The sequence below is a fragment of the Stigmatopora nigra genome, chromosome 10, assembly GCF_051989575.1.
Source record: "Stigmatopora nigra isolate UIUO_SnigA chromosome 10, RoL_Snig_1.1, whole genome shotgun sequence".
NCBI classification, from domain to species: Eukaryota; Metazoa; Chordata; class Actinopteri; order Syngnathiformes; family Syngnathidae; genus Stigmatopora; species Stigmatopora nigra.
Window position 1 is genome coordinate 1,859,022 of NC_135517.1, and position 21,689 is coordinate 1,880,710.

At 35.9% G+C, this 21,689-nt stretch overlaps 2 protein-coding genes across 3 annotated transcripts; one reads left to right on the top strand and one right to left on the bottom strand.

Moving 5' to 3' along the window:
- The first annotated feature begins 534 nt into the window (after nt 1–534).
- On the top strand, nt 535–4,617 carry nmur3 (neuromedin U receptor 3). Its single transcript, XM_077727251.1, has 2 exons — nt 535–1,384; nt 3,469–4,617. Exons 1-2 carry the CDS (start codon nt 538–540, stop codon nt 3,873–3,875), a joined length of 1,254 nt encoding a protein of 417 aa, XP_077583377.1. The 5' UTR covers nt 535–537; the 3' UTR covers nt 3,876–4,617.
- A 3,240-nt stretch (nt 4,618–7,857) lies between these two features.
- lactbl1b (lactamase, beta-like 1b) lies at nt 7,858–21,374 on the bottom strand. Of its 2 annotated transcripts, XM_077727322.1 has the most exons (8): nt 21,184–21,374; nt 19,351–19,433; nt 15,757–15,958; nt 13,648–13,754; nt 12,433–12,590; nt 11,046–11,293; nt 10,176–10,281; nt 7,858–9,091 (listed from the first exon to the last, which is right to left on the bottom strand). In XM_077727322.1, the coding sequence occupies exons 2-8, from the start codon at nt 19,408–19,410 to the stop codon at nt 8,113–8,115; spliced, it is 1,860 nt and encodes a 619-aa protein (XP_077583448.1). In that variant the 5' UTR covers nt 19,411–19,433; nt 21,184–21,374; the 3' UTR covers nt 7,858–8,112. The 2 variants fall into 2 exon arrangements, with proteins under 2 accessions (XP_077583448.1, XP_077583449.1); XM_077727323.1 differs by lacking the exons at nt 19,351–19,433; nt 21,184–21,374 and adding an exon at nt 16,110–16,295.
- Between the last annotated feature and the right edge of the window lie 315 nt (nt 21,375–21,689).

Sequence of the window (21,689 nt, forward strand, 5' to 3'; positions counted from 1 at the left end):
TATGTATATGTATATGTATATGTATATGTATATGTATATGTATATGTATATGTATATGTATATGTATATGTATATGTATATGTATATGTATATGTATATGTATATGTATATGTATATGTATATGTATATGTATATGTATATGTATATGTATATGTATATGTTTATGTATATGTATATGTATATGTATATGTACCGTATTTTCACGACTATAAGGCGCACTCTCAATGAATGACATTTTTCCATATATAAGGCGCACTGTATTATAAGGCGCACTATATTATAAGGCGCACTGTATTATAAGGCGCACTGTATTATAAGGCGCACTGTATTATAAGGCGCACTGTATTATAAGGCGCACTGTATTATAAGGTGCACTGTATTGTAAGGCGCACTGTATTATAAGGCGCACTGTCTATTTTGGAGAAAATTTAAGACTTTTAAGTGCGCCTTATAGTCTTGAAAATACGGTATATGTATATGTACAATATGGGTTATTCTTGACTATAGAAATCTCCTTGTGTTTCCTCCAGCTTGGTAATGGAGATCCTTTGTCACAATCCTCCTCAAAACACCTCCACACCACTCCGTAACACCACCATGACCCCCAACTCCACCACCATGACCGCCACCGGCCGTTACACCGACACCAACCTCCAAGACATCCTCGGCCCCAAACGTTCCCCCTTCTTCCTCCCAATAACCGCCACGTACCTCCTTATTTTCCTGGTAGGCCTGACTGGAAACCTTCTAACATGCGCAGTAGTGGCTAAACACAAGAAAATGCGCAACCCTACCAACCTCTACCTGGTTAGCCTAGCCTTGTCTGACCTTCTCATGCTAGTTTTTGGGATGCCAATGGAAATCTACGACCTCTGGCAGAACTACCCTTTCCCCTTTGGCGCCGGCGGTTGCTACTTCAAGACTTTCATTTTCGAAACCGTCTGTTTCGCTTCCATCCTCAACGTGACGGCTTTAAGCGTAGAGCGCTACATCGCCGTGGTACACCCCCTCAAAACCCGTTACCTCACCACTAAAAAGCACGCCAAGCAGGTCATTGGCGCCGTGTGGGCGGTGTCCATGTTATGCGCCGTACCCAACACTTCCCTGCATGGTATTTTTTACCTTCCTGGCCACAAGAGGGAGTCGGCTATTTGCGCAGTACTCAAACCGTTGTGGATGTACCACACGCTGATGCAGATCACTACTGTATGCTTCTTCTTCATCCCCATGTTGGTGATTAGCGTACTCTATCTGGTGATGGGTCTTCATCTGGGCCGGGAAAGGAGGCAGAGGCGGGGCAACTTTGGGAACAACTGGCGAAGTGAAACTCGAGTTAGCATCAACGACGAAGGCGGTCGGAGGACGCAAGTCATCAAGATGCTTTGTGAGTTGAGTTTTGATGGAATCTAACTACAATAGAACCTAAAAATGGCGTCTAATTTAGTAAAATCTAGTCAGAGTAAGCTAATTATGCAGAAAAAAACTATTAACAGTTTACCTTTGTATAGTTGAAACCAATAGTGTAATCCACAGGTGTCAAAGTGGCGGCCCGCGGGCCAAATCTGGCCCGCCACGTCATTTTGTGTGGTCCGTGAAAGTAAATCATGAGTGCCGACTTTCTGTTTTAGGATTAAATTAAAATGAAGAGTATATATGTATATTAAATTTCCTGATTTTCCCCCTTTTAAATTAATAATTGTCATTTTTTAATCATTTTTTTTCTGTGTTTTTAGTTCAAAAATATTTTTGTAAAATCTAAAAATATATTTAAAAAAATCTAAAATAAACATTCTTTTAGATCTATAAAAAAACTGAATATTCTGGGCCTTTAATCCAGTTCATTTAATCCATTTATGAAAAAAAAAATCTAAATATTATATCTAAAATGGTCCCACGTAAAATGAAGTTGACGTTAAAGCGACCCGCAAACTAACCCGAGTCTGACACCCTTGGTCTAGTCAGAGTAAGCTAATTATGCAGTAAAAACAATTAACAGTTTACCTCTGCATAGTTGAAACCAATAGTGTCATCAAATGTAAGATTTCGGGCAAAAGCCTTTGGACTCAATTAAACAAAGTCATTAAATGTACTTTCAAGTTCAACATTAACCCCTAACCTTAATAAAATAAACAAAAATTCTAAAATCTTTACAGCATAGCTTGGGTAGAATCAGCCAAAATTTTTCAGTTCCCTTAACCATAGCTTAGCTGTCATTCCTGCAAGAATGCCAAGATTTGTCCTTTTCTTGTAATCCAGCTCACTGCTGCCAAGACACGGCCAAATACCCCAGAACATTTGGCTAGTTTCCGAGATGCATTATTACTATTCACGCAGATCTCTCCATCTAGATTCACAGCTTGATGAGACATCAGGTAATGTTTGTACTAAAGCACCGTCTGCGGTTGCCTCTAGAGGAGGAGACCGTGGCATTGCACTTTGTAAAAAGTAAAGACAACAGAACATTTGTCAGTGAAGAAAAACAGCAGATTTTGTTTCGCTTTTTGACGCCGGTCAAATGGTGACAGAGAGTTTACTGTTGAAACCAGCTCTCAAAATTATATTCATGAGAGAGAGAGTTTAATATCTAAGAGAGAGAGTTTAATATCTAAGGACTGTTTATTATCTAAGTACTGTTTAATATCTAAGTACTGTTTAATATCTAAGTGCTGTTTAATATAAGTACTGTTTAATATAAGTACTGTTTAATATAAGTACTGTTTAATATAAGTACTGTTTAATATAAGTATTGTTTATTATAAGTACTGTTATCTAGGTACTGTTTAATATCTAAGTTCAGTGTAATATCTAAGTACTGTTTAATAACTAAGTACTGTTTAATATCTAAGTACTGTTTAATATAAGTACCGTTTAATATCTAAGTACTGTTTAATATAAGTACTGTTTAATATCTAGGTACTGTTTAATAGCTAAGTTCAGTGTAATTTTGAAGTACTGTTTAATATGGAAGTACTGATTAATATTTAAGTACTGTTTAACATCTAAGTACTGTGTAATATCTAAGTACTGTTTAATATCTAAGTACTGTTTAATATCTATGTACTGTTTAATATCTAAGTACTGTTTAATATCTAAGTACAGGTTAATATCCAAGTACTATTTAATATCTAAGTACTGTTTAATATCTAAGTACTCTCCAATATCTGAGTACTGTTTATCATCTAAGTACTGTTTAACATCTAAGTACTGTTTACATCGAAGTACTGTTTAATATCTAAGTACTGTTGAAAACAGTAGATATTTAGATATTAAACTCTCTCATGATTATAATTTTGAGAGCTGGTTTCAACAGTACTTAGATATTAAACTCTCTCTCTCTCTTAGATATTAAACTCTTTCTCATGAATATAACTTTGAGAGCTGGTTTCAACAGTAAACTCACCATTTGACCGGCAACCAAAACGTCCGGTCACAGAATTTCACAGTCTAACTGTCATGTTCATCCTTTAGCAATCGTGGTGGCCGTGTTTGGCGTCTGCTGGGCGCCATTCCACATGGAACGTCTACTCTGGAGCTCCGTTCACCAGTGGACCGACCTGATGCACAACATCTACCAATACGTCCACATCCTATCCGGAGTCCTCTTTTACCTGAGTTCTGCCGTCAACCCAGTCATTTACAGCTTGATCTCCACACGTTTCCGCGAATGTTTTCGCGACCTGGTTTGCTCAAGGGCCAACAAACGGGATTCTGCGGCACCCCCAAAGATCTCATTGGTACTCACCGCCTCAAGGGTCCAGGCGACCGGTCAGGACTCGTTAATCCGGTTGCTGACCTCGCCAACAACACGAAGATTGGACGCCGAGTTACTTTCAAGTGCTTGTGAAGAGATGGCTTACAAGACTTCCGTGTTCTGAATGGATGATTGGTCGTCTTAACTTTGGGATTGGAAGAAATCCTAATGACCGATTTACTTCAAACTACTTGGATTGGTCGCTTGTCAGTCATATGATTGGCACAAAAGCGACAATAAGGAATATCGGATGTACTCACCACTGGTCCATCTCATCTCATCTCATTTCCTGAACCAGTTTATCCTCATTAGGGTCATCGGGGGTGCTGGAGCTTGTCCTAGCGGACTCCAGGCTAGAGGTGGACCTGAATTGGTGGGCGGGGCATAAGGAGACAGACAACCATGCACTATTTTAGAGTGTCCAATCAGCCTACAAACGCCACACAGCTGGACATAACCTGGATTTGAACCCAGACTGAAGAACTGTGAAGCCGACATGATAACCACTTGCCCCACTGGTCCATTTAAACTTATGTGCTAAGTGGTGTTAATCATAAAAAACTGTAGAGAGAAGTGAGTGCATTAATTACAGTATATGGCATTACTATAGACTGTATTATACTGACTTAATAATAATACTGTATTATAGAAAATACACAAAGAATGTCTATAGTTTTGATGTTTAATGTGGCTGTACAATCATGTTAATGATAGTTTAAACATAACACGACATGCAAAAATTTTTTGACTAAGTGGATTTAGTGTCATTTTGATAACCATATTTTCTCGCATATAAGCCTCACCCTTAAAATTACCTTAAAACTGTTGAATTTTACAATTTCCCTCGTATAAGCCGCGCCCTGATTCAAAATTTTCACCTCCATATTCATGGTTTTAATAAGGAATACAAATGTGTTACTTTGAAGGGAAAATCTGAAGAAAAATCATCGTACGTGGTATTTTTGAGATACTGTATGAATCAAAAGCACATTATTAGGGTCAAATATCTTAAGAAAGTTACTAATTCATCCACTAATTGTTGTTTTCTTACTGCAAAACAGAAAATAACCAACAAATACTAAATGTTAATCTGCCATTATCTACTTGTTTGCATATAAGCCGTACTTTGAGTCATTTTTTTGTTACAAATACGGCTTAAATATTGTAGTTTCCATGTAGTATTTTGTAAATATGATATTTTTGCCATTGGTATAGGATTTTTTTTGATAAAAAAGCCTTGTCAAGGTACAATAAAATCCAAAGAAAGCCTGCGTCACAACATTTTTTTTGTGTTGATGTTAAACGGTGAAAACGTTTCTGCAAAATAATATGGGTTTTCTTAACGTGAGTGGGCCATTCCTGTTTGAGTATTTTTAATCAAGCATTCAAAGCAGAGTGCGGAACATCATCACCGCAAATCTGATGCAGACTGAACTTAATTAGCTCTACTAATGTAGCAATGTACTTCAATGAGAACTGGAGGACACCTGAGAAAATACAATCGGACCAAGGGTAGATAGATAGACCCCGCCTCTTTCTTCGTTTATATGCTCAATGTTAGCGGTGGCTATGATCCTACTGGCTATTCATGTATGAACAATCACTTAGCCAAGGATTCAAGGGGCAGTTTTATTTGCCTAATGTAATTGGTTCTGTGCGACAGCTCATTGAATATTCCACTTGTACGTCTTCGATTACCACCTGTTGCAACGGGCTAAAAAAAACATGAGCAAACAAGAAAGGGATCTGAAATGAAAAATCCCATCAATCTTTTGTGTAAAGACAAGTAAATCCAACTGGAAAGTATTTTGTCCAAAATTATATTTGAATTTTTTTTTCTCGGAAGCTTATGTTCAAATCTGAATCTTTGCTTTGCCAGTTTTGCCGTTTTGGTGCACAAACAAACCTGTTTTGGCTCATTAAAACAAGAAGGATTTTTTTGGGGATCAAATCAGGACTAAAAAAATAACAAAATCCACATTTGAAAGATACATAGAATTGCACCAATGACATTTACTTAACATTATATAACATTTGTGCAACACAAGTCCTGCAAAATGTCTCATTTTGTTGTGCTAGGTCGGTACTCGGACGTTTGGTCGCCTGGACGTTTGGTTGCCGGGCGTTTGACAACATGACAGAGTTTTGTGTTGAAACCAGCTCAAAATTATATACATGAGAGTTTAATATCTGAATATCTATATCTAATATTCACCTGCGCGACCAAACATCCGGCGACCAAACGTCCCGGCGACTAAACGTCCCGGCGACTAAACGTCCCGGCGACCAAACGTCCCGGTGACCAAACGTCCGGGCGACCAAACGTCCGGGCGACCAAACGTCCGGGCGACCAAACGTCCGGGCGACCAAACGTCCGGGCGACCAAACGTCCGGTCGACCAAACGTCCGGGCGACCAAACGTCCGGTCGACCAAACGTCCGGGGCGACCAAACGTCCGGGGCGACCAAATGTCCGGGCGACCAAACGTCCGGGCGACCAAACGTCCGGGCGACCAAACGTCCGGGGCGACCAAACGTCCGGGCGACCAAACGTCCGGGCGACCAAACGTCCGGGGCGACCAAACGTCCGGGCGACCAAACGTCCGGGGCGACCAAACGTCCGGGGCGACCAAATGTCCGGGCGACCAAACGTCCGGGCGACCAAAGGTCCGGCGACCAAAAGTCCGGGGGGTCAAAAGTCCGGGAGACCAAACGTCCGGCGACCAAACGTAATATCAGGAAATACATTTCTCCCTCCATTTTAAAAAATCAGTTATGATAATAATATTGTCAAGTAATCCGTTTTAATTCCGTAGCCTTTATCATGTATGACGCAAATCCTGTTGAATGGCTCGTTACGTTGCGTTCTGGCATTTTCACATTATTCACAGATGACATTTAAAAAATCCATTTTTTTTTGTTCTTTCCCACCGGGCAGCAGAAAAGAATAGGTTCATCATAGGCGTTTGAATTATGAGTTATTTCGGTCCTCTCACGTCTGTCAGTTTCTGAAGTAGCATCGACCTGCGCGATAGTGTATTATACGAGTAATCCTGAGCCGTGTCGGGGGTCACGGTGAACCGGAGTCCGTTTTTAGGGATTACACGGCCCCAAAAAAATCCAAAGAAGAGAAGTCAGAAGCTTCTTTCTCAGTTAATGTCTAAACTATTTCACCCAAGGTTGTTTGGAGAGCAATTTGGCATTGAAATACTTTTACAGAACGCCTAAACATAAGATGAGTTGTTTACAAATACAATAACTACAACATTAGAAACAGCCACGTTCAAACTAACCCAAAAGCTATATCAGAAAAATAGTCTATTTACAAATACCGTATGAGAAAGTTGAGTTATGAATCGAACATTACGAGGATTGATTTAACAAACATCCAGATTTACACCTTTTTGGAATAAAAAATGTCTGAAACAGAACAAAAAAAGTATTTTCTCGCATATAAACCTCTTTTTGGTCCCGTTTGGTCGCCGGTCAAATTTACTGTTGAAACCAGCTCTCAAAATTATATTCATGAGAAAGAGTTTAAAATCTAAGTACTGTTTAATATGTAAGTACTGTCCAATAATCTAAGTACTGTTTAATATCTAAGTACTGTTTAATATCTAAGTACTGTTTAATATATAAGTACTGTTTAATATCTAAGTACTGTTTAATATCTAAGTACTGTTTAATATATAAGTACTGTTTAATATCTAAGTACTGTTTAATATCTAAGTACTGTTTAATATCTAGTACTGTTTAATATCTAAGTACTGTTTCCTATCTAAGTACTGTTTAGGATCTAAGTACTGTTTAATATCTAAGTACTGTTTAATATCTATGTACTATCCAATATCTAAGAACTGTTTAATATCTAAGTACTGTTTAATATCTAAGTACTGTTTAACATCTAAGTACTGTTTAATATCTAAGTACTGTTAAATATCCTAGTACTGTTTAATATCTAAGTACTGTTTAATGTCCAAGTACTGTTTAATATCTAAGTACTGTTGAAACCAGCTCTCAAAATATTCATGAGAGAGAGTTTAATATCTAAATATCTACTGTTTTCAACAGTACTTAGATATTAAACAGTCCTTAGATATTCAACAGTAATTAGATATTAAACAGTACTTAGATATTCAGCAGTCCTTAGATATTCAACAGGACTTAAAAAATAAACAGTACTTAAAAATTAAACAGTACTTAGATATTAAACAGTACTTAGATATTAAACTTAAACTCTCTCTCATGAATATAATTTTGAGATCTGGTTTTAAGAGTAATCTCTCTCACCATTTGACCGGCAACCAAAAGACCGGCGACCAATTGTCCGAGCACCCTCATATTTACATAAATATGCCTCAGCTAGCTGGAAAAAGATGGCTTACGTGCTATTCTAACCACATTATACGTATTGAGCCCGGGGGCATCGAACCCAGGCGACAGTCCACGTTTATCATACGCGTAGAAGTTGAAAAGTTGTCCATCCTGCGCCTCCAAGGAAACAGAAGCCGATCCCACCTTTAGGACGCAGGGGTACTCCTTCTCAAAAACCACCCTGAAGACCCTCTCCACTAAGTAGTTCAGCTTTATAGTCCTGTACTTTTGCGGGATCAGTTCTTCGATCTGAGGCCCGAACTGCTGCATGGTAAGAACGCCATCCGAACCAGCTTTAATTTCGTAGAAAGTGATGTTGCTGTACGTGAAGAACCCTACGTAGGCCTCCGGATTCGGGGGTGCGGAAAGCATCCGTTGGGCCTCCCGGAAGGCCTTCTCAACAGCGGGGATGATATGACGATAAGCTTTGGCTACAACGTCTTGGTTTTGTGACCGAGCGCCGGCCATTAGGACCACCAGACCGACTTTGAGTCGCGGTACTAGCGAGAAAGTAGCGGAATAGCCGTCTAAGTCGCCATCTTTGCGGACCATTTCGTAGCCCAGGAGTTCGTTTACCTCCCATGGGGTTCCGGTTCGGTTGGCGAAGTAGTCTTTGTCGCATCTGAACAAGGGGGTTAACATGATCTTCAAGGAGTCGGGATCGAGAAGTTTGCGATGGTAAGCGCCGAGTAGGGTCATGGCTAGCTTAGCTAAGTCTGCAGTGGTGGAGAACATCTGGCCAGATGGGCGATACCAACCCAGATCGTAGAGAGGGGCCGGTTTTCCGTTGGAGTAAACGCCAACGGCGACCTGGCCTTGAAGGCCTGGCGTGATGTCGAAGCCTGTGTCTTCCATGCCGAGGCGGTCTAGGATGTTGTCGGAGACCCATCGTTGGTAATCGGTGTTGACCACTCGCTCGGACATGACGTGGGCTAGTAGTGAGAAGGCTAGATTGCTGTAGTGGCATCTGGAGGAGGAAAGATTATGGGGGATGTGAACTGAGTGTGAAGATTTTTTGTGTTGCTTTTTGCTATGGGGGTGTATTCTTTGTCATCTGCAACGAGCCATGAATAAGAAGCTAAAATACTTTTTTTTTTTTTAAACTCAACTGTTTAGGGAACAGAAATAAATAGTGAAATAAGTTCTGAAAATGTTTCATGATTTATTCAATTATTTAGCGCACAGGTGTCAAAGTGGCGGACCAGGGGCCAAATCTGGCCCTGCACATCATTTTGTGTGGCCCGGGAAAATAAATTATGAGTGCCGACATTGTGTTTTAGGATCAAATTAAAATGATAGATATAGCTGTATATTATATTTCCTGATTTTCCCTCTTTTAAATCAATAATTGCCATTTTTAATCAATGTTTGTGTTTTTAGGTCAAAAATAATGTTGCAAAATCTAAAATTACATAAAAATATTTTCTGTTTTCCACTTAATACAGAACATAAAAATGCTTTGCCCTTTGAAATGAAAACCAATTATTAAATAAATGATTTTTTCTTACTAAGAAATATATTTTATAACGATATTTTTAGATTTTGCAAGGCATTTTTTGACCTAAAAACAGAAAAAAATGATTAAAAAATTACAAGTACTGATTTAAAAGGGGGAAAATCATGAAATATACATCTATCATTTTAATTTGATCCTAAAACAGATGATTGACTTTCTCCGGCCACACAAAATGATGCAGCGGGCCAGATTTGGCCCCTGAGCCGCCACTTTGACACCTGTGATTTACTGGAATCTATTCATGAAAAGACAGAATTATGTATTATCAATGCGACTACGAATGTTCGACAAATAATGGCCAAATTAATTGGATTAAAATAAACTTAAACAACAACATTTTACCAAAAAATAAATGGCTCATCATCACAACTCGGCAAAAAACTTTTGCGTATCTTCCCGCAGAAAAGGAGACAAGTCAAGAAGTACACACTGTACTTTAGTTGAGGCTAGATAAATCGTAATTGGCTCACTGGAGAACTCTACACATATCCACAAATTGGATTCACGACCCTAAAGACAGTTAACAAAAACTTACTTGGTACCCGGGTCAGCAACGAGTACATCATCCTGCAGAAGGTTGATTGCCGACTGAGTCTCTCCCTTCCAGAGTAGGTTTGTTGCTCGGAGTCTCCTGGGTAGACCTGGCGTTGAACACGAACACAATTTCTATACTTGAAGTACACATCAATATTTCTGTGTTTTTCTCCCACAGATCAATTCTTCCATTCCATTCAGTCATTAAATCGCTCTGATTCTTATCACGTACTTGGCTTTTGGAGAATATGACAGTGTAGGTGTTAAAGTGGCGGCCTGGGGGGCCAAAACTGGCCCGCTGCATCATTTTATGTGGCCCGGGAAAGTATAGAGCATATTTTTACAAGGATTTTTGGCTATTATATTGATTTTAAGACATTGTTTATTATATTTTCTATTTTTTTTTCTTTCCCACATCTTTCATACAAAATTGGGACATTTTGACCAACTTTAAAAGGTTTAGTTGGCAGTTGTTGGAATAAATTCGAAAATTTACATGTAAAGTACACTTCTACTTACGAAATGCTCAAGTTACAAAAAGTAGAAGTACAACTGTACCTGGAATTCTGTCAGTACTGCGTAAAAGATCATTATACTTTTAAGTAACAATTTTATTGCCCTTTTTTAACTATCAAAACCTTAAAAAACGTACATACATTTTTCCCACAATGCAATTTTCTTAAAGTTCAACTATTAGTCTAAAATGTACCCCAAAATGGCTGTTTTACATCAAAACAACCAACTAATTCATATAAATTATTGCATATGTGCCATTTAATACTTTAAAAAAAGGTGAAAGTGTTTCAAGACCATTTAAAGTAGCTAAATACATCATTTAGTAGTATGAATCTACAAATGTAGTAGTACCTACCAGAGAGCTGACTGGCCATCCTCCGAAGTGTCACCGAAGAAGAACGTATGGGAACTTCTCCGCTGTCCAAAAAGATCAGACCGTCCGTGACGTATTTCAGCTCCGAGTCCCGCATCCTCCCCATGGGGTTCTTGACGGTGAAGTTCTCCACGTATTTCTCCAGCGGGTCGTCTAAAGAACTGATTTTGCCTTCTTCCCAAAGTCGGTACAGCATTAGTGCGGGGAAAATTTTGGATAGGCTGGCGATTCTGAAAAAAAAATACCATTTAGGTCAGGTTAGGTTAGAAATTTTTTTCATCCCGTAGACATTGTAGACCTAGGTCAAATACATAAAGGGTACGTAAAGTACATACACATATATATACATACATACACATACATATATATAAGCACATATATACATACATACACATGTACATCTATGTGTATGTATGTATATATGTCCTTATGTGTGTGTATGTATATGTGCTTATATATGTATATGTAGGTATATATGTGCTCATATATATATATGTGCGTGTATATGTGTATGTAGGTATATATGTGCTTATGTATGTGTATGTAGGTATGTATGTGCTTATATTTGTGTATGTAGGTATATATGTGCTTATGTATATGTGTATGTAGGTATGTATGTGCTTATATATGTGTATCTAGGTATATATGTGCTTATATGTGTATCTAGGTATATATGTTCTTATATATGTGTATGTAGGTATATATGTGCTTATATATGTGTATGTATACATGTGCTTATATATGTGTATGTATGTATAAATGTCCTTATATATGTGGATGTATGTATACATGTCCTTATATATGTGTATGTAAGTATATATGTGCTTATATATGTGTATGTATGTATATATGTGCTTATATATGTGTATGTATGTATATATGTGCGTATATATGTGTATATATGTGTGTATATACGTGTATGTAGGTATATATGTGCGTGTATGTGTATGTAGGTATATATGTGCTTATAAATGTGTATGTAGGTATATATGTGCTTATATGTGTATATATGTGTATATGTGTGTATATGTGTGTATATGTGTATATATGTGCGTATATATGTCTACATATGTGTGTATATGTGTATAAATGTGCGTATATATGTGTATAATGTGTATATATGTGTGTATATATGTGTATGTAGGTATATATGTGTGTATATATGTGTATGTAGGTATATATGTGTGTATATATGTATATATATATATATATGTGTGTATACATGTATATGTGTGTATATGTGAACGAATTAAGATTGTATCTCGAGGTACCACTATACTTTGTATTTAACTAGCTCAGCATCTTAATCAGTCATTAAAAATGCAAGCAAGTAAGGGAAAAACATGATGAGCTTGTATTATTAAGGCACCTGTAGATGGTGTACTCATTGGGAGGTCCCGAAAAAGCATCTGAGCTGTTCCTCTTCCCAAAATTGCCGGTCCATAAAACAGTGTCATTCAGGATGACAATGGCCGACAGAGACGGGAGGCTAATAGGGTTGATGGTCTGGCGGAGTAGGACGTCTACCTGAGGGGGATAAAACAATCAAGGATGGGAGAAACAGAAAAAAAAACTCATCTCCATTACATGTTGGGATGAGAAAATAATGCCAGAAGATGCTTTTCTAGAAAAAATCTAGAAATTTTCATAATGACGTCATCAAGATCCTTGTTATTCTGCATCGCCTTCCTTGGCTCGCATCCAATGTGGATGGAAATAACCAACAGATGTTCAAGTGTAATCACACAAGCTGCATCGTATTTACTGGAGGCGACTCACAAAATAATGAACAGAGAAGACAATTTGCCATCCACTCAGCTAAAGTCCTAAATAACCACCTAACAAAGAAAATATACATAATAAAGCACTAGGAATACAAGTATTATTTACTACACTAGTTTCAAAATTCACAATCCCAACAAAATACTGACCTTTAAATGTACTTCTTAAATGTATATCCCTTTAATTATTCCTCTTTCATTCGTTCATTCATTTTCTGAACCGCTTTACCCACACTAGGGTTGCAGGGGGTGCTGGAGCCTATCCCAGCTGACACAAGGAGACAAAAAACCATTCACGGTCAGACCTAGGGGCAATTTAGAGTGTCCAATCAGCCTACCATTCATTTCTTTTAGAATGTGGGAGGAAACTGGAGTACCCGGAGAAAACCCACGCAGGCCTGGGGAGAACATGGTCAGAAGCAGCCAATCACAGGGCACGATGAGATAGACAACCATTCATTCTCAGACTAAGAGTTAGTGTCCAATCAACCTACCATGCATTTTTTTTGGGAATGTGGGAGGAAACCGGAGTACCCAGAAAAAAACCCACACAAACTCCAGAGAGGTGAACCGACCTGGATTTGAACCCAGAACCCCAGAGCTGTGAGGCAGAGATGCTAACCACTTAAGACCCTGGGCATCCCTAGTAATTTTTTTTCTTAAATATGTCAATTTTTTGCTAATTTCTTCTAAAAATAGCCACATGTTGAATCTCCTTCCATTCTTTATATCTCTAAATGGATTAGTATGGACATTTACTTGAAATATGTATATCCCTCGACTTCAAATTCTCGTTCTAGTACCTTTTCGAGTGCCTCTTTAAGTCCGGGAATGGGATGCTGCAGGGGAATCGGCTCGGGAAAGCGGGGACATCTCATCTCCGATTTATCGGTGCCTCCAAGTGCTTCGTCTAGAAGTCAAAATGAATATGGAGAAGAAAATAAATATTGGATGTTACCTTATTGATACATGCAGAGTCACATGGGAACAGTTGAATGTGACAAGTGCTGTGTTAGTAGTAGTGTTTGCACAAGTGTTTTTGTGGCTGTCTTTCATGTTGTAAAGGTCAAAATTGAATTTTTTTTTTCAAGCTAGATCTTGAAAGAGTCATATTTAATGGATGAGTAGCGTCTGCAGATGCAAACTGACAAGTTTGACAGCTTTTAAACCGGCACTCAAAAAGAATCCAATTTTGTTGGGTTTCCAGCTGTTTAATCCATTCAAGAAGAGGTAAATAAAGAAAATAACACATACTGTGCACAATAATACAATACATTTCTACAATGCTCGCTATCTAAATGTTAATGTGCAAAGGTAGAAGCCATTGTATAACAGTGAAATAACAATTGGATTGGATAAAATATATATATATATATATATATATATATATATATATATATATATATATATATATATATATATATATATATATATATATATATATATATATATATATATATATATATATATATATATATATATATATGTATATATATGTATATATATGTATATATATATATATATATATATATATATATATATATATATATATATATATATATATATATATATATATATATATATATATATATATATATATATATATATATATATATATATATATATATATATATATATATATATATATATATATATATATATATATATATATATATATATATATATATATATATATATATATATATATATATATATATATATATATATATATATATATATATACATATATATATATATATATATATATATATATATATATATATATATATATATATATATACATATATATACATATATACACATATATATACATCTATATATACATATATACACATCTATATATACATATATACATATATCCATATATACATATGTACATATATACATATCTGCATATATACCTATGTACATAGATACATATATGCATTGGTACATATGTACCTATATACATATGTAGCTATATACACATATACATAGGTACATATGTACCTATATACACATATACATATATAAATATATACATATATACATATATACCTGTATACATATATACCTATATACCTACGTACATATATACATATATACATATACACATACACACATATATACATATATATATATATATATATATATATATATATATATATATATATATATATATATATATATATATATATATATATATATATATATATATATATATATATATATATATATATATATATATATATATATATATATATATATATATATATATATATATATATATATATATATATATATATATATATATATATATATATATATATATATATATATATATATATATATATATATATATATATATATATATATATATATATATATATATATATATATATATATATATATATATATATATATATATATATATATATATATATATATATATATATATATATATATATATATATATATATATATATATATATATATATATATATACATATACTATACATGTATACATGTACATATATATACATTCATATATGTATAAACATATATTTTTTAGCCCTGACATTCTTAATATCCCACTAGAAAAACTGCTCTTTTATAGTATTTATACGACAATAACAACCCTTTTAGTAGAGTGAAAACAATTTTCTGTCACAACCACCCATGTCTAAAATGAGTGCTGCCATTATCAAATAATTCTATCTGCTTTTATAGGACGCTTGAAGATTTTACATATACAATTTCACGCTTGATATATGGCTATGAAGCTCCAATTAACAAGTTAATCGTCCAGAAAATGACTGCTTTTATGCCAGCATGTCTATTAGGGAGATAAAATGTTATTTTTGACAGCGAGCAACAGTTTAAACATTTCAAAAGTAGTCCAAAAAGCTCACCTGGCTGAATTTTTGGTAGTTGAAACTGCCAGAAGAAGCATCCCGTCATCACTACAGACAACAAGAGAAAGAACACCAAACCCACTTGGGTCCACTTCACCTTCATCTTATTGTTTTTCTTCACTTCTTGGAATTGAACGCCTAAAGCCAGAGGCGGGGGTGCCGGAGGACCGTCAACAAGAGCGGCGTTGGGAGGCGTCGTCTTAAAAAAAAAAAAAAACACAAAAAAAAATCAGACAGTCAAAAAAAATGGACGGGAAATCCACAAAAAAAGACAAATGATCGACTTGGCACTCGAACCGCCGGCCGGAACGCCACGGACGAGATTAACGGTGACACGGAAATCTTCTTACCAGGAGCTCAAGCACCTAGACATCATTCCGTTTAAGATCGGCCACAAAGTCATGACGGCATCCCATGTTGACAAAAGGCACAAACACAGATTTTGGTGTATGATTTTGCAAGAATCGTGATGTAATCTGACGGCCAGAGTCGTTTTTTTACCCATCACAATTCAATTTCCTCTGCTGTCGCTCCCGTCTGTTGACATCATAATCCCACAGATTTACTCTACCGAAGCAGTCAATCGGAGGGAAGGGGGGGGGATCTTAATCTCTAATCCCTGAAAATCACTTTGCTTTAGTCCAGTCTGAATAATTTAGCAAGATGGCCGCCATTGAACCCGTACGTTAGGCCACATTGCAACGTCAAGGTACAACTAGTTTGGATAAAATGAATACCAGACCATATTTTCTCGCATATAAGCCGTATTTGTCGCAAAAAAAATATGACGGAATCAAGGGTACGGCTTATATGCGCAAAAATTCGACTTGAAAAGCAAAAATCTGCAAAATAACAAAGACAAAAAACCATAACGCAAGAAAATATTTCAAAAAATGTATTTTGACGTCAATGGAATTCAAGAGAAAAATAATTACTCGCTCAAGGCACCGCCATTTTACCTAGGGATGACAAACTAGACCACTAGGGACACATTTCCTGGTTGTACTGCTCACATGACTTCCTTTTTTAATTTGTCTACGTGCAGGCAACTGCCTTTAGGAATATGAATTTTATATAAACTGTATTTTCTCGCATATAAGACGCGTTTGTAACTAAAAAAAATGATGACTGAATCAATGGTAAGGCTTATATGCGCATAAGATTTGCTATCCAGTAGATTTTGGCAAGTAACATTTACTATTTGTTAGTTATTTTCTGTTTTGCAGTAACAAAACAACCATTACTGAATAGATGACATACTGCCTTAAGATATTGACCTAATAATGTGTTTTTTATTCCTACAGTATCTCAGAAATACCAAGTACAATGATTTTTCTTCAGATTTTCCCTTCAAAGTAAAACATTTGTACTCCCTATTAAAACCATGAATATGGAGGGGAAAATTGTGAATCAGGGGCGGCTTATATGAGAGAACTTGTCAAATTCAACGGTTTTAAGGCAGTTTTAAGGGTACGTCTTAAACGTGGAGGCGGCTAATATGCAAGAAAATACAGTATGTTAAAGTATTTTACTTAAAAGCAACAACTACATCATTTAAAAGTTCAAGCCAGAAATCTGGGTATGTAATTTATCAATGCTGACCATATTAATGAATGAATTTGTAAATCGTAGATGTCCAATCCTTTTAAACTGGGAAGTCTAGCATTCGCTACCAGCTCAAGTGGATTGGCTTTATCCCTGTCAGGGTCATTGGGTGCTGGAGCCTATCCCAGCTGACTTGGAAGGAAAACCGGACTGGTCGCCAGTCAGTTGTAAGCCACAAATAGAGACAGTCACAAAGCCATTAAGTGGGAATCAAACCCATGCTGGCCAAACTGAAAGAACCACTTCTCCGCTGAGAGGTTGCTTTATATATTTAGATTGTAAAATTGAATATTTTAGGTGAGATTAGAACTTTATTTTATCTCGTATTTGGGAAATTTCTTGTTTGCAGTAGCAAGACAGAGAAAATACATTGTAGACCTAGTTAAAAAAACTGGAGCCAGTCTATAAGAAGAGCTGTTTTAAAACAGTAGTCAGTACAGCTCAGATAAGACTCGGTAATTATTTCACAAAATACAAAGACGAAAAAAAAAAATCAATCCTAACCATACAAATAATGCAGGTGGTTTTCACTGGATTCTCGTCAAACATGTCTCTAATCCGGATTAGAATCTCCAGCCTCATCACGAATTGCATTAAGCACATTTTCCATGAAAATGACTTTCGTAGCAAAGTGTGGCTTTGATATAAAATTACATGCGTCCTCATCTCGTAATTGCTATGAAAGAAAAGATATCTCCATTTTTTTGCATGGCAACGTTATCGTAACATAACAGAAACAAATTTAAATGAATTTATGATGCAGGTGCTTATTCTAATAGCATAACTACCGTTTTTTTACAACTATAAGGCGCACTTAAAAGTCTTCAATTTTCTCCAAAATAGACAGTGCGCGGCTTATAATCCAGTGCGCCTAATATATGGAAAAAACAGAAAACCAAAAACGAAAAACCACAACTGTCGGCTATTAAAAAAACAAACGCCTAAACTGAAACAATACTGTTAAATATGCAGATGCCATCTTAGTTTACAAAATCTTCCATCATATAGCTCCTCCCCCACTGCAAGATTTTATACAAAAAAAATCCAAAACATCAACAATGGCTGGCTCTAGAGGTGACTGTAAAGTAGTGAGTGCTTCTTCATACCTGGAAGTCAATAGCAATTACCGTATTTTCACCACTATAAGGCGCACTTAAAAGTCTTACATTTTCTCCAAAATAGACAGTGTGCCTTATATATGGAAAAAACAGAAAACCAAAAAAAACGAAAAACCACCACTGTCGGCTATTAAAAAAACAAACGCCTAAACTGAAACAATACTGTTAAATATGCAGATGCCATCTTACTTTACAAAATCTTCCATCATATAGCTTCTCCCCCACTGCAAGATTGTATACCAAAAAATCCAAAACATCAACAATGGCTGGCTCTAGAGGTGACTGTAAAGTAGTGAGTGCTTCATACCGGGAAGTCAATAGCTATTACCGTATTTTCACCACTATAAGGCGCACTTAAAAGTCTTACATTTTCTCCAAAATAGACAGTGCGCCTTATATATGGAAAAAACAGAAAACCAAAAAACCACCACTGTCGGATATTAAAAAAACACAAACGCCTGAACTGAAACAATACTGTTAAATATGCAGATGCCATCTTAGTTTACAACATCTTCCATCATATAGCTCCTCCCCCAATGCAAGATTTTATACCAAAAAATCCAAAACATCAACAATGGCTGGCTCTAGAGGTGACTGTAAAGTAGTGAGTGCTTCTTCATACCTGGAAGTCAATAGCAATTACCGTATTTTCACCACTATAAGGCGCACTTAAAAGTCTTAAATTTTCTCCAAAATAGACAGTGCGCCTTATAATCCAGTGCGCCTTATATATATGGAAAAATGTCATTCATTGAGGGTGCGCCTTATAATGCGGTGCGCCTTATAGTCATGAAAATACTGTAGTAATAATAATAATAAACAACACACACCCACACACGTTCCGAGAAATGTATGCACACCTATTTACCTGTGCTTGTAACCCGTCCATTGTAGCCTCCCTGAGGACTTTACTCCCAGCCTTGCCCATGGTTCCAACTCAGCGGCTGTGACCTGACAAAAAAATAAATAAAAAACACATTAGCCAGGCGTCATTTTCATTTGCTGAGAATTGGTGCAAGAGTCACGGTATCACGCAAATGCCAAGCCATTCATCATCTGATAAACAGTCAAAGGTGACGACAACAAAACCAATATAAAAGAAATATAACCCTGAAAAAGGCTGTGCAGAAAATAACTAAAAAAACAATAGCAAAAAAATGAACATTTTTTTGATATAAAGAAGTAGTGCATAGAAAAAGTTATGTTATGTTCAGCACACATCTGGGAGCTCATAACGGCATGAATGAATATGTTATGCTAACGTCATCCATTTTCTGGTTATTGCAAGTCAAAAATAAGATAAAATGGAGAGGTGGGAAAAAATGATTGCTTTTTTTATGAGCCATTTATTTCAAGAATGAGGAAAAAATAGAAATATATGAAATAATGTTGTCATATGCTTTCAATATGGAGATATTTAAAGAAATAACAAGGAATTTAACTCATTTTAGATGAATACATGAAGGTATTATTTGGCCTTTAAATTGCATTGATTTAAAAGTGCAGGTATTTTAAATGGAATTTATTTAGTGTATTATTCAATGTGTTTGTGTACTGGATTTTTCATTCACTTAATTTTGTGGCTTATTTAAAGGAAGTATTTTATCAATAAATGGAAAAAAAATCAGAGATTTTATAAAATGTAGTCTGAAGTAATATATATATATATATATATAAAAATATAGATAGTTAAATGAATGGAATTTATTTAGTGTTTTATTCAATGTGTTTGTGTACTGGATTTTGCATTCACTTAATTTTGTGGTCTATGTAAAAGAAGTATTTTATCAATAAATGGAAAAAAAAGATCATATATTTAAAAAAAATGTAATTTGAAGTACTATATATAAAAATATATAAGTTAAATGATGTTATTGGTGCAAATTCTCGCATATTAGCCGCATCCGCGTGTAAGCCTTACCCTTAAAACTACTTTAAAATCATTGAATTTGACAATTTCTCACGTATAAGCCTCCCCCTGATTGACAATTTTCAGCTCCATATTCATGTTTTTAATAGTGAGTACAAATGTATTACTTTGAAGGGAAAATCTTAAGAAAAATCATCGCACATGCTAGTAATAATAATGAAATAAATGATCGTATCGGCCATATTGTCTTTGTCACCTTGCAGTTTCATGCCTGTCAAGTCTAATTTATGCGCATATAAGCCTTACCCTCGATTCAGTCATACTTTTTAGAGCGACAAATACGGCCTATATGCGAGAAAATACGGTATATCAGAATCTAACATTTAGTCTGTGTTGCACTGTGTTGCAGTGTGCCATTTTTTTGCATTAAATTTCATGCCTCGGTGCAAAAACTGTCAATCATTCCTGCACTTTACAGTCCACCAATAAAGCCCAAACTCGTGGAGTGTTATTATTCGTCTGTATCATTCAAGTTTAATGCACTATTAAATATTTATTGCAGTTATATCAGAAAACCTGCCCAATGTTTTGGCCACAACGGAGCGTCAGTTAATCAATATGGAATAATTCAGTCAAAATAAAGGTGAGTTCTAGACAGAAACGAGTCTTTTAGACCAAAAACGCAGATAAAACCTACATTTTGATTATAATTAGAGTTACCCAGCAAAAATTATAAGCAGCCCTGAACACTAGCTCGTTACATAAGCCTGGTAATGAGTCAAACTGCATGATTTTTTCAGGCCATGAAACACCCGCGGCTTGCCCACTTACCTCTCGGGTTCAATCAGTCCCGCGTCTTCCGGCTTTTTATCGACATAGACGAGAACTAAAAAAAAAAAAACAGAAAGAAAAAAAAATACTGCGTTAGTTGTGTTCCGAGTTTGTGAGCGCGGAATGGTCTCTTGACAGATGTTGGTATCATAGTTATGACTAAATCCCACTTGTATCAAACCCAGCATTCTGGATTAAGCAGCACAGCCAATGGCCACATCTGCTATTGCACTCAAAAAGGTACATTTTAGTGTGCGTGTGTGTTTATCTGCATGATTTTCCATTCATATTTTGGGATGACAAATTGACTGAATGAAAAGACACGCCCATTTTGAAAGCCAGCCGGAGATTATTTTACATTAATGATGTAACTTTTGCTAAGTGGTGTCCCCTCTAAGTCATATTGAACATTTATGAAAATCTGCCTTAGAACCAACAATTATTAATTTTGAACGAGGGCGACCATTTTGGATACAGTTTAAAGCATGATCTAAATATAAACCTAA